The sequence below is a fragment of the Sceloporus occidentalis genome, unplaced genomic scaffold, assembly GCF_023333645.1.
Source record: "Sceloporus occidentalis isolate IW3139 unplaced genomic scaffold, rSceOcc1.0.p SCAF_9, whole genome shotgun sequence".
Classification (NCBI taxonomy): domain Eukaryota; kingdom Metazoa; phylum Chordata; class Lepidosauria; order Squamata; family Phrynosomatidae; genus Sceloporus; species Sceloporus occidentalis.
The window spans coordinates 6,960,444-6,974,480 of NW_028316989.1; the positions used below are offsets into that span (position 1 = coordinate 6,960,444).

At 40.7% G+C, this 14,037-nt stretch overlaps 1 protein-coding gene across 1 annotated transcript; it reads left to right on the forward strand.

Moving 5' to 3' along the window:
* Positions 1-2,767: 2,767 nt before the first annotated feature.
* Positions 2,768-7,843, forward strand: LOC149306813 (prolactin-releasing peptide receptor-like). The gene is made up of 2 exons (XM_089537423.1): positions 2,768-3,346; positions 6,792-7,843. Exons 1-2 carry the CDS (start codon positions 2,928-2,930, stop codon positions 7,423-7,425), a joined length of 1,053 nt encoding a protein of 350 aa, XP_089393549.1. The 5' UTR covers positions 2,768-2,927; the 3' UTR covers positions 7,426-7,843.
* The last annotated feature ends 6,194 nt before the right edge of the window (positions 7,844-14,037 follow it).

Sequence of the window (14,037 nt, forward strand, 5' to 3'; positions counted from 1 at the left end):
TAACCTGAACACACACACACTCAGTCACTCTACCTTTCCTACTCTTTATCTTTCATCCACTGGCTCTTGCACTGCTTTCATGCTCTAGGACTTCTCTGTCTGACTTTGCCGCGTTTGTTCCAGGTCAGTAAAGAAGAGAATGCATGATTCCTATTTGTCTGCATGTATAATGTTCCTCTTCTATTCTTCCTGCATCCATTTGGTAGTTGGTCATCTATTTCAAAGGGTATCTGTCTACAGTGAGGGTGAAGGGTTATATTTAGGTTTTATAATGTCGCTTAGAACCATGCTAGTAAAAAGTCTTCCCAAAGTCAAGGAAGTACAGAGTGTGGTCCAGCAATAGCATTACCTGCCAAAGATGCTGCATCTTCTTTTTTTAAAAATAAGAAATTGAAAGCAAGAGTATACTTCCATTCACCTTATTTTGCTATGGTCTTCTGCAGGTTCTCTTTGGAAGCTTATTTGGTTATAGCTTGAAAAGATGTTTGCAGAATATATTGAACCTGTAACAGAATATACTATACTCAGCAAAACAAATGTAGTGAACCTGTGGCTGTTATGCTATGCATACTTACTTGGGAATGAGTCTAACTGAAATTAGGGATACTTACTTTCCAGTAAATATGCCTAGGCTTGCACTGTAAGTAAAATTGCAAGGAACACAGTCCTGCTAAGTTTGGTGAAGTATTGGTCTGAGTTCTCCTCTTCAGCTCAAGCTCAGAAATATTAATGATGTTTTGAAAATGTCTGTTTATCACTCCCCCTTATCGTATTGTGTTTCCATGTAGAAAAATATGACCATTATTGGAGAAGAAAGTACTGCAATCTTGATCAGCAATAGCTCACATGTGTGATGAAATGTTTTTAATGCTCCTTCATCCATTTTCTGGTAGAGCATGTCCTATGTTCCATTTCATAAAACTGAACCAACATTTCTAGAAGTGTTATGTTGGTCTTGTTTGCAGTCATTCTATGTATGTATAATATAGCAAGATGTTTTAAAATGGTCCTGAGTTTAAGTCACTTGCACGTAAATCAGCAGTAGATATCTGGGTGCTTTTCCAGCATGGTCAATGATCAGAGATTATATCTGAAAGGTAAAAGGTTCCCTATCCTAATGTAGCTTATACAAGGGCTAGCTTTGTTTGATTCACTTTCCTGCATAGATTTTGAGATTATTCACTAAAAATCTGAGATCCACCAGATGGAGAAAAAGACATACTCTTGAAATTAAAGCTTGGAAATTTGTTGTGAGTCCCAGAACCGACTGAAGATCAGTCTTTCAACATAAAAATCAATTCCTAGCATCATTAAAACTGCTATTGTTTCATAAATGGGAGTCAGAAATCCAAAGGACTTGGATTTCTAACTTGCTTCCCTCAGAAGAAGATGCAGGCTACAGTAGAATCATAGAATGATAGAGTTAGAAGATACCACAAGAGCCATCCAGTCCAACCCCCTGCCATGCAAGAACTCACATTCAAGGTATCCCCAGAGGCCTCCAAAGACACATGCATCTAATAATCCATTTGGCTTTTGTACATGGAATAGATGGGGATGTCATAATGTGTTTCATCTCTAGCAACAAAAGATCCTGGGGTAGATCTGTGGCCATCCAGACATTCTGACCTATCAATCCTACAATGTTGTTGTTGTTGTTTTTCTTCAAGTGGTTTCCAACTTATGGCAACCTTAAGACAACCCAATCATGGGATTTTCTAGGGATGAAAATATGTGACTCACTCAAGGTCACCCAGTTGGTTTTCATGGCCGAGGAGGGACTCGAACCCTGATCCACTCCCCAGCCCCATAAACTGCACCGGGTGCAGTCAGGACAAGTATGAGCTTCATGGAAATAAACTGGTTCCACACCGGTTTATTTCCATACTGTGAACGGGGCCTTAGTATGATAAATCAAGCATCAACCATGGTTACAGAGTGCACCATTCCAATTAAAAGAGATGCAAAATCTAGAAATTAGGAACACAAACACACTTTTCAAGGCAGTGATCTCACTTAGAGATTCCCCCTGGGAAAGGAGGTCTAGGCCTTGAGACTCAAAGCCAGGCCATGAGATAAGGGAACCCTAATGGAAGCAGGAGGCAGTTTCTGAAGTTCCAACCATTGCAGTTGACAAAATAATTTTATACTATATATATATATATATATTGTGTGTATATGAGAGTCAGTTTTTTTTCTGTCTAGAAAGCTTCTGGGATGTTCCCCTCTATTTCACCATTACATCAAAATCCCCAGCTTCTCTCTGCTTCACCCTCTGCACTTGTCAAATCTTTCACATATTTTCTAATTTGCCTGTCTTTAGAGGAAAGCTGTTTACCAGATTTTTTTTGTCCTTCTAAACTTCTTTTTTTTACCCACTCCCTCTCCATCTGCTTTCTCAGACATTTGCGGAGCCAGTAATGTCCTTTAAAATGAACAGAAATGCAGCAATTTTGAGATGGAAGAGGAAAATTATGAAGAAGCTATAGAAGAGGCAGCACCAAGGAAAATGGAAACGGAATCAGAACGAAGGATGGTGTATTGTAGCATAATAGTGTAAAAGAACAGAACTAATGACCCTTAAAAGCATTTCGTCTGAGTTCTAAGATTTGTGAAGACTACAGAAACAAATGTTTCAAAGGATGGTCCATCAATGGATCTGCATTTGCATGAGAACAGAAGACACCTTTTGAAACCAAGATAATGAACCTGAATAAAATTAGTCTCCATTTTTTGGGAGATCTGGGCTCTCATCTCTGATCAAATGAAAATAATTGCTCATGTACAGCGCAAACATAAAGAGAAAACAACATCCAAGTTCACAGCATCACTGTCATGATGAGCCTAAATTAAATTTCAAAAGACTTACATCTTCACTGGTTCTCTTATTGTTTTTGTTTAACTCTGGTCCCTGTTGCTGTTAACTCATGGCATCCACTGGCCATTGGGACAACTGTCCATCCAACCAGACCATTCATGAAGCTGCAGGTAGGAACCGATCCAATTCTACTTCTCAGTTCAGCGGAGTACAGCTGATCCAGTCTTTTAAACCTTTGCTCATCCCTTGCTACACGTTGGTCGTCCTTGTGGGCATCGTTGGCAATTATCTCCTCCTCTATGTCATCTGTAAGACTAAGAAAATGCACAATGTCACCAATTTCTTCATCGGAAACCTGGCTTTCTCAGACATGCTGATGTGTGCGACCTGTGTTCCCTTTACTCTGGCATATGCCTTCAACCCCCAGGGATGGATCTTTGGAAAATTCCTCTGCTATTTTGTGTTCCTGATGCAACCCATGACGGTCTATGTGTCTGTTTTCACTCTCACAGCTATTGCAGTGGACAGGTAATTAATCTCTGGGTGATTGATCCGGATTCAGAAGTTGTATTAATAGTCATCATTAAGTCATGTGCATCCCCATGTTAAGATAAGGAATTGCAGCTCAGTAGCAGACCATAACAGAAGGTCCCAGGTTCAGTATTTAGCATCTCCAATTAAAATTAATTATGTAATAATTATCCCATAATGGGACCAAAGACAACTTAGAGCAAAGTTAAAATAAGAGAGAGCGAAATACAGCTGGCCTTCTATATCCATGTATGGATTCAACCCTCCATGGCTTGAAAATATTATATATATATATATATATATATATATATATATATATATATTTCAAAAAGCAAACAGTGTACTCTACCATTGTATTTAATGGGATTTGAGTATCCATGGATTCTGATATCCATGGGGGGTCCTGGAACCAAACCCCTGCAGATACCAAGGGCCCACTGTACCAGACAATAAAAAGGTTAAAACACAAATAAGGTATCATAGTAAGCCCTCGTTCATTTTAAATGTATGGGATCATTTTAACACATTACAATAAAGATGAAAATACAGCACACGTCTCCATACAAAGATCCTTTCCCACAACCATTTAATCACCAAATGCCTGTTTACGTACATCTTGTCTCTTGTTGCATTTAGCCACCTGGATAAATTGTTTCCCTGTAAGAAATAGTATGTATAACGGGATGTATTACCGAAAGGACAAATATAATACAAAGTGCTGGAAGAAGCCAGGAACCAAAGACGTCTTTCTTTGAAGAAGGCTTTGAAACACTAGGACAGGACAAGGATAATTCTCTGGTTTTCAGCTGTTCTTAGTTCAGTTCCCTGCAGTGAAATGAAGTCATAGAAAAATGAGCTTATTCTTGTACTCGGTTGGTTTCATGATAGAATCATGATGAGAGCTTGATGATCTTGGGGTAGAGATGGGGAAGGGCAAAGACAGACAATGTCTGAAGGGAATGAGAAGCAGCAAGCAATTTCTATGTGTTTGATTCCCAGTTGGAAACATAGGAGAAGAGAGTGCCAGTTCAATCTCTACTCCACTGTGATGTTCCTGCGTCACTTGGTTGAAAACAGGAAGGCATCTGAGGTGCACAAAAGCCGAAAGAAAAAGAAATAGGTTCATATGCCATTCTTGTAATATAAGGATCACTTCTCAGAAGGGCCGGAACTTAGGACACATGCTCTGCATGCAGAAGGTCCTCTTTGTTGGTGATGTATTTTCTCTTTGTTGGAGATACATTTCCTGATTGTTGTTGATGTATAAATGGGCCTCAAGAGGCAACCCTTGATGGAGAGACAAAATAGTTAGGCAGCGGACAGGGGCTTTGTCTCTTAGAAACTAGCATCAGCACACTTCAGTGGCTCTTAAACGTTGGTCCCCGCTGCTGAGTTAATTGACTTTACTTCTGCACTTTTAACTCATTTTGCAATGTTGAAGTAAGCTGAGAACACAGGGAGAAAGTGGGAGGAGAAGAGTAAAAGTGGAACATTTTGAAAGATGTCGAAAAAGTGGGATGGCGGAGGATTAATTGTGACTCTCCCTATGAAATTGGGACAGTGGGGGGCATGCTGCTTTATATAAAACTTTGTCGGGGGGGGGGCACAGAGTTCAAAGTGCAAAAGTGGTTTGCACTGAATTAACTCAGCAGAAGGGTAGGGACGTAGCTAGGATTTTAGGAAGGGGGGGGTCCAGACTAAGTGCCACCATTATAATGGGGCTTGAGTGCGGCGGCGCAGCAGCACACACGATTCATTTTTCTAATGGATGGGGGGGGTCCGGACCCCAAGAACCCCCCCCCCCTTGGCTACGTCCCTGAGAAGGGAGAGGAGAGGAGGGCACAAAATCTTTCCTTTCCCAGCAGGCTCAGACAAAAGCAAACTGGTACAGTGAGTATGTGTTGAGGCACAATTTTGGGGAAGTAGAGCCAACTGCAGACATGGTTCTTCTGTCTGTATGTGCCCTGTTTTGGGGTAAGTAACCTGACTTCCTCCAAGGTACAGCTCCTATCATCCCCAGCCTACATGGTCAGTTGCCAGAAAATGTGGGAACTGTAACCTGGAGAGCACCAAGATATCAAGCATGCATCCTGTTTAATAGGTGCATTGTTGTTGTTGTTTTAATTAATTGTAAAGTGGGATCGTTGAACCTTGAATTTATATCCAACATGAAACAAATCCTTTCAATGGATATATATTCATACGACTTTTCCAAATCCTGAGAAGCTCTGGTGGCAGCACCTGCAGTTCTTGCATCCTAGCCCTTGCATCTTGGAAGCATTTCTGAAATATTACATGGATATTGATCTGATGTATGGAGAAGAGGGAGAAAGAGGAAAACTCATGATATTACAAGAAATACTTTGGATGCAAATGTGGGAATATGGAGATAAAATGAAAACAAAAAGAACTGGAAAATACTTCCAGAGACTTTTCCCCCTTCTGAATGAGACCTTGATTGACTTTAAGTCATTTTGAATTGTACACCAATGAGAGGATCCACTGTTTTTGGGCATTGTACCTGTAAAGTGCCATGTAAATTGATGGCACTATATAAATAAATGACATTTACAGCTTGACTTGGGTGGGAGGGCACAGAATTCCATTGGCTGCTCTTTTTCAGATAGCAAAATGTCAATCAATAGCCCTATAAAAGGAGAAACAATTAATTGAATGCACAAAACAAAAAATAGAAGAGATTGCTTCCAAACTGGTGCAGGGGGCTGATGGCTTGAACACAGGCTTGTCAAATTGAACATGTGTCAGCACAGAATTTGGTGACATTAAAAATAATTGATGCCTTTTCATCAGAGAGGAGGAAGGAAACATAAAAAGATCTGGGGTGTCCTTCCTGGCAATTTAATTAAAGGAAGTTCAATAAAGGTTTTTCTTTATCACAATTAAAAAGGCAATAAAGAAGAATATGGTTGACCAGCTCAACTTTCACAGAAATCTGAGAAGGGGATTTTCCATAATATTCCCTTCAGGATAATCGAGGAGAAGGAATTGAAATGCTGTGGTACTCAAACTTCTTACCCTTGAGACCCTCTTCCTTTACATCTACATACAGAGGTCAACACACACACACACACACGACATAGTATATGAATAAAAACATTTTGTTAATTTAGTGTGCATATTTTTATTTGCACATTCATATACTGTATGTTCATATTTTAAGATTTTATAAAGAAATAACACTGTTAAAATTAGAACAGTTTTATTTAAGTAAATCCAATATTTAATGCAATGCAGATGTAAATTTTACACATAAAAACATTTGGGAAGAGGAAGAGGAGGAGGAGGAGGAAGAGGGATCAAGGTCTCCAAGTGTTGCACCTTCTTGAGCAGCTCCCGCATCTCCTCTCTTGTGGTCTTGCCTCACAATTTGCATGGGCTGGTTCTGGTGATATTTCACTCATTACTTTCACTTACCTCCCAGATACTATACCACTGTGCACCTTCTGAAGAAGCGCATATCCTTCATGACCTGTGTCTACATCATTGGTGGGATCTGGCTGCTCTCCTGTGCTTTGGTGGCCCCAGCCATTGCCCACACCTACCATGTGGAATTCCAAAAGGAAGGCTTTGCCATCTGCGAGGAGTTCTGGATGGAGAAAGAGAAAGAGCGTCTAGCCTATGCCTACAGCACCTTGATCATCACTTACATCCTTCCTCTCTCAGCCGTCTCCCTCTCCTACATCTGCATCACCATCAAACTGAAGAACCGCATTGTGCCGGGTCACCCAACACAAAGCCAGACTGAGTTTGACCGCCTGAGGAAGAGAAAGATCTTCTGCCTCCTTGTGCTGGTGGTTGCCGCTTTTGCCATCTGCTGGCTCCCCATCCATGTCTTCAACATCATCCGCGACATAGACATCAACCTCATCAATAAGGACTACTTCCTTCTGATCCAGCTGCTCTGCCACTGGTTTGCTATGAGCTCCTCCTGCTGCAATCCCTTCCTCTACGCCTGGCTGCATGACCGCTTCCGAAACGGGCTGAAAGAGATGTTCACCTTCAAGCAGAAGATCATCCCTGCCAACAACTGTGCAGCAGTCAGTGTCATGCTTTGAGATCTCATACCTTTGGCAGCCATAAGTATTTAATTGATCAAATTGGTTGGGAACAAAATTCCTTTTAACTGACCCATCCCAAAAAAAAGATGTCAAATGTAATTGAGGAGCGGTTATTTTGTGCTGTAGTGGCGTGGAGCCTGGCCTTACAGAGTTGAAGCAAGGGATGATTCTTTGGCAAATGTATATATTCAGTTTATACTCTTAGCAAAGCAGCATTACTTCATTGCTCTCACAGGATAGAATGCCTCTTCTAAACCAATGATTGCCATACATCACATATGTGTATCATCAGATAACAAAAAAGTATACTTTGGAGGTATTGTTTTCTCATGGGCATCTTTACAACGTTAGATCTCATACATTATAATACTTAGTTGAGCAACTATGCCTGGATCAATATATAAGGGTTATTCTTCTTTTCTCTTAAGTTCTGGCTGGATCCCTTTACAGCTAGGAACCCAAGAACGTTGCAAGAATTGCAAACACTGTGTGTTGTGTAATCTGTATTCTGTAAATATGGCTCTAGTGTACAGCATTTAGAGGATTGGTGTAAGACTGTGAATACAGCTCAAGAAACAATATTGGCCACCCACATAGCAAAGGAATATGAGAAGGGTATTATGTAAGAAAACATGGGTTACATACTAGATGATGATGATGATGATGATGATGATGATGATGATGCATATGTTTAAGGTCTTCTCTAGTTCTTTTATTGTTGCCTTTCTCATTCCTAGTCTTCTTCTTATTTCGTGAGTGCAGTCAGATCAATATTTGATCCAAGGTATGCAAAATCGTGGACTTTTGCTTTCCTTGTTGTCTAGGTTGAATTTATGTAGGTTTCTCTGTGATCATTATTTTTTTCTGGCATAAATAAAACAGGTAGGAATCTGCAAAATTAAATTGAAAAGTAGAGAAACAAAATCTGGGACTTCCTGGTCCTTTTAATAAGCCTTGTTTTAATCAATTATGTTCCCTTAGCTTCCTCCTTTCCTCTGCTCTGCATCTAGCTTCTAACTAGAAATAAGTAGGCAAGATTAAATATTCCTTCTCCCTAAGTACGTAAGAAGAAACAATCCTTTTATTTCAACTTGATCTGATAATAGTTCATTTAGCTAATATTTCTCTTAATTTACAAGCAGGAGAATGTATGCCTGTATGTGCATGTGTATTTGAATGACAAATTGTGTCAGTGCTGCAATTTTGGTACAACTTTAAGTGCCATGGCTCAATGGTATGGAATTCTGAGATTTGTAGTTTTGTGAGATCTTTAGCCTTCCCTGACAGAGAGCTCTAGTGGTGCTCCGCCAAACTACAAATCCCCAAATTCCATAGCACTGAGCCATAACAGTTAAAGTGTTGTCACACTGCATTATTTCTGAAGTACAGATGGAGCCTATGAGTAAGTGTGGTAGGTTCTTGATGCATATAATGACTTTGCCAGGGCCATCCCTTGGTCTCCAGTTTTGACTCTGAAATCTCAGGGCTTGGGACAATCCTGAGCTGGCAACTCTAAACTGACTTCTTCAAACATGACAAACCATACTAATTTATTTTTTGACAACAGCCATAAACAAGCTACGAGGCTTCTGCCTCCTCCCTCTTCTTTTGCACTTCGTTGTGCCATCAAGGTGTCTAGTGAATGTAACATGTCTAACTAGTAAATGATTACATGATAGGCTTCTTCAGGGTTTGGACTATTCCTGTTTGGCAGGACAGAGGCCTTCCAGGAATGGCAGGATAACAAGGAGCAATTAATGACGTGGGTTGGGATCCTGAATGATGCAGGAGAGAAAATATTAAAAGGCGTTTGGCTAAATGCTTATGACTTTTGGTGTCTGGCTAAATGCAAGGAGGTATTCAAAGGGAGGATGGAAAATACCCAGTGTATGTTAAGGTGCTCTACACTGACTCAGACCACTGATCGAAGTGTCATAATGTTGTCCATTCCAACCAGCAGAGCAGCGCTTCCCAATCCACCACCTTCTAAGAGCCAGTGTGGTGTAATGGTTTGAATGTTGGACTAAGGGTTCAAATTCCCACTCAGCCTTGGAAACCCACTGGGTAACCTTTGAGCAAGTTGCCCTGATGTACAGGGAAATCAAAGGCAATCCCTCTCTGAATAAACCTTGCCAAGAAAACCCTGAGACTGGTTCACTTTAGGATCACTATTGGTCGGAATTGCCTTGAAGGCACACAACAACAGCAACAATAGCAGCCAAATATTGTATATCCCATCACCCCCTGGTAGTCTGTGCAATGAGAATGGTGGCAATTGTAGTCCAACACATCTGGATGGAAACAAGTTGAGGAAGTCTTTCTGGAGTAGAGGCTCTCTTGGGTTTCAAGTGGAGGACATTCTTTTTCCTGCTGTTGTTTTAAGTGAAGATGCTGGGATTGAAACTTGAACCACTGGTATGCAAAGCTAAGGCAGTGATCCCCAAATTTTGCTCCTCCAGATGTTTTGGACTCCAACTCCCAGAATTCCTGACAGTTGGTCAGGCTGTCTGGGGCTTCTGGGAGTTGAAGTCCAAAACATCTGTAGGAGCAAAATTTGGGGATCACTGCCTTAGCTTTGCATACCAGTGGTTCCAGTTTCAATCCCAGCATTCAATTCCAAAACATTTGGAAGAGCATTTGGTTCTCTTTTAGGCCCAGTACAGACCTCTTTCAAATCAGGAGCTAACCCAGAATTCACTCCCAGTTTTGCAAAAGATCTCCCCTCCCAGACCTAAAAGTCAAAAACTTTGGAAACTGCTATCCACACTTCCTAGAGGACACATTCTCAGTAAAATATATTAAAAATAAATAACCACATAAATAAATAACCAATAAGTATTTTTAAGCCCTTGGAGATCTTAAAAAATAGCCATGAAGATCTGTGTATGTTAGACTGCACATGCATGACTCCTGCCTTACATTGAGACAGCCATGCTCTTTCACCTGCATGTACTTTACATTTTGTGGTGAGGATGAATGAGGAGATCCTTCTAAGATATAGTCATGAGTTTCCAGTGGTATTGCTTCAGCTTGTTGACACACATCCCATTTGTTTAAAAAACGGATACCCAAAACATCTGTGAGAAAACCACAGGAATCCTCACACATTGTCAGCTGAATTGCAAGAAAAAAAATGTGGAGCAAAGTACTACATTTCAGAGGAAGGAACCAGCAAAACCGACTCTTAGTATTCCTTGCCTAGGATCACCCTACAAAATTCATGGTGTCGCCATAAACTGACAGGCAACTTAAACTCACATGCACACGAAGTGAGGCCAAACACCAGAAACGTTAAACTATTCAGTCATTAGTTTTTTGTGGGTTTTTGGGGGTATGAGGCTGTGTTCCATAAGAGTTTATTCCTGATGTTTCACCAGCAGCTGTGGCTGGCATCTTCAGAAAATGATGGTATGGAAGAGAGTGGGTTGTGTGTATGTGTGTATGTATACACACACACACACACACACACACACACACACACACACACTGTTGGCTGAAAAACACCAAAATCAGGACTCAGCAATGCAAATGAAAACCACCCAGGATGAGGGTGATTGCTAGCAGACAATGGGTCATTAAGTAAATGGACACCTTGTAGGCCTTGCCATTCAACAAGAGAACAATACACAAATAACATAAAAATCACCTCTCAACCAACAGATATATACCCCTATCTCTTCCATTCCAGCATTCTCTGAAGATGCCAGTTACAGCTGCTGGTGAAACATCAGGAATAAACTCTTCTAAACCATGGTCTCATAGCCCAAAAAACCCACGACCGGCCGTGAAAGCCTTCGACTTCATATTCAGTCATTAAACTTAGTTACATTCAGATTCTGGGAGAGGAATCCAATAATATTCAGTGATTCAAGATTGGGATGGGAACCACTGGCGTAGGCAGTACTGCACAAGACAGACAAATGGTACAATGGCAATGTATGCATGATGCCACAATACAGTTTTATCTCTGGACTTAATTGTATGTGGAGAATTATAAGTTTTCCTCTTGTTATTATGAAAGGGAGGAACAATAATGTTTTGCTTTAGTTTCCCGGCTTGTGCGTCCGCTAAGCTTTACAGAGAACTTCTGAAGTTCCTTATTACTACATAACCATGCTCTGTTTATTTACATAGCGACAGCCTATGCGCCACCAGTCTCCAGATCAAAGTCTGTTACCAAACAGACCTCATTTCCTTGTTCCAAAAGTTAAGAATGCTAAGAATGGGCTTAAATATATAGGCGTATGATGTGTTTCTCAGTTTATTCTTTCTTGTCTTTAAAGTGTGATAACATTTTGAAAACTTTCAGCAGCCAAAGTGCTAGAATGGAACTTGGGAGATCCAGGTTCAAGTCCCCGCAAAACCATTAAATTTACAGGATGATTTCAGCCAGTCGCCTTCTTGCAGCCTCTTGCCCTACATAGGAGGATAAAGCAATGAAGAGGAGACCTATGGGACTATTTCCTCCTTGTCTTCTATCCAGCTACAAGTTTTTTAGCAGAATTAGCATTGGGAGGCTGGTGAATGAGGGCTGAAGGAATGCAAACTTTCTGAGGTTGCAGAAGCATGGCTGTAGCAAACCATGCAATAAACAATGAACAGAGAAAGAGCATGATTCTACTCTAGCTGTTCAGATTTATCTATCTGTGCTTCCTTACAAACAAGGCAAACAGAATCCCTTTATTCTGAGCATACATCAACAAAATACAGAGACAAAGGGAGAGAGGATGAACCTTGCCAGCTTCCCCCAGGATGTTAAAAAGGCTTAAATTTAAACATTTAGCCATTGATGCTACTGCCACACTGCAGAATTTAATGGCTCCATCCTATGGACTCCTGGGATTTCTAGTATGTTGTGGCACCAGAGCTCTTAGACAGAGAAGGCTAAATGTCTCACAAAACTACAAACCCTCAAAATGCCATAGCACTGAGCCATGGCGGTTAAAGTGGTGTCAAAGTGCTTTATTTTTGCTATGCAGGTGCACAGCCCCAAATGGAAATTATTAGAGAATGGAGGCTGGTGAAAGGAAAAAATAATAATCCCTGGATGCATTTTGCAAGAAACTTTGCTTTGTTCTGGAATCTGCTGCATTTAACTGAGGTATGCTTGTAATGCCAATAAATAAATAAATACTTAAAATGTGGCTAGGTGGGTATTTTAGGGAAGGTGTATATGAGAAAGAGAAACTCAAAAACACCATTGAAAAGTTTTTAGTAAGCATTAATTTTGCATAGCTCTAAAAAAAATAGTTGGTAGGAACCTGGCATATGACACAAATATGTCTGTATTGATGGAAGATGTTTGTTTGACAAAGGGTAAACTCCATACCAATACCTCCCTTTTGGTATCAGAAATGCATGGGTACCATGCAGCCTGTTTCTGTTAATAGACATCTTTGATATGTGTTATTTGAAATAATAATTAGGTTTGACCCATCGGGGTCTAGTGTTTCTGCTTTGCTCCCAGCTGTTTTCACCATAAGGCAAACACATAGTATTGGGGAAAGAGACTACTAGATTAGCAAGCTATGAAGGTATTTGATTCTTCTGCTCAGACGTTCATCCCATGAGTACTCCTTATCTCTTTTTCTCTCTCTAGCTGAGTTCTGAAACCAGGGTTAAGCTCAAAACCAAAAGCACTTTACACTCAAGTAGAAAAATAATCTTAAAATATCATTTTCAGTGCAGAACTGGAATTTGCAAGAAAGAGTTAAGCACTCTAGCTGTTGGTTTTCCTCCATAGGGAAAGAAAATTAGATTTGAAGTACATTTGAAGGAGAGACCTGGCGAAGGTAGGAGGGATTTGGCCTTTTCTTTTGATTAGCCTCTGCCAAAGTAAATGACCTGTGCCACATATTTTCAATAGGACATTTGTCAGGCATAAGACGGGTGACGGTGAATAAGTTCCTTATTGGTGATTTTCCCCAACAAACACAAGTTTGAGCACTTGTGTTTCCAAAGATGACGTGCAGTTCCTTCCTTACTTTCATGGTCAAGCAACGAAGGGAACCCAAATCAGTCAGAACACCATCCGCTCTCCTCCACTGTCTCCTGCACCTGCTGGACACAAGAATACAGTTTCTGTGTACAAGGAAAGCTTAGCCTAGAAGGTTCTTCTTGGGCAGCTGCCAGGAAGGTAAGGAAACAGGTGACACCAGGACTTAACTAAGTCATACACAAATGAATAACTATCCTCATACTTGATCCAAGGAGCACCACACCCTTGGAAGCATAGCACAGCCATGAGACAACAAACACCGAAACTCCACAGCACATTTTTCCGCTTGCCTTCTTGCTCTTTTCTCCAGGTCCTCCAGAAATAACAATCCTGGTGCTAAATTACCAGCGACACAATGGAGAGGGATAAGGGGAAAACATTGGTCCTCATTGTCCTTTGGTAGGTTTGTTGTTGGCCCATGTTTGTTGTTTCTTTTTCAATGAAGCTGGGCGACTGAACATCAGTTTCAGAGTAAGACATTGTTGGCAAGCAATCCTGATTTATGAGACAGAGCCGGAAGAAACGCAACACGCTCTCAAGAAAATGCAGCCACAGCCCTTCATCTCCCAGAGTGTTCAAAGACATCCTATCATTGAATTGTGATGGCATTA

Excerpts from the sequence above, each read along its gene's own strand:
- LOC149306813 (XM_089537423.1), top strand. The coding sequence starts at position 2,928 with ATGGCATCCACTGGCCATTGGGACAACTGTCCATCCAACCAGACCATT. Across the intron at positions 3,347-6,791 it reads ACAGCTATTGCAGTGGACAG|ATACTATACCACTGTGCACC; the intron begins GTAATTAATCTC and ends CTTACCTCCCAG.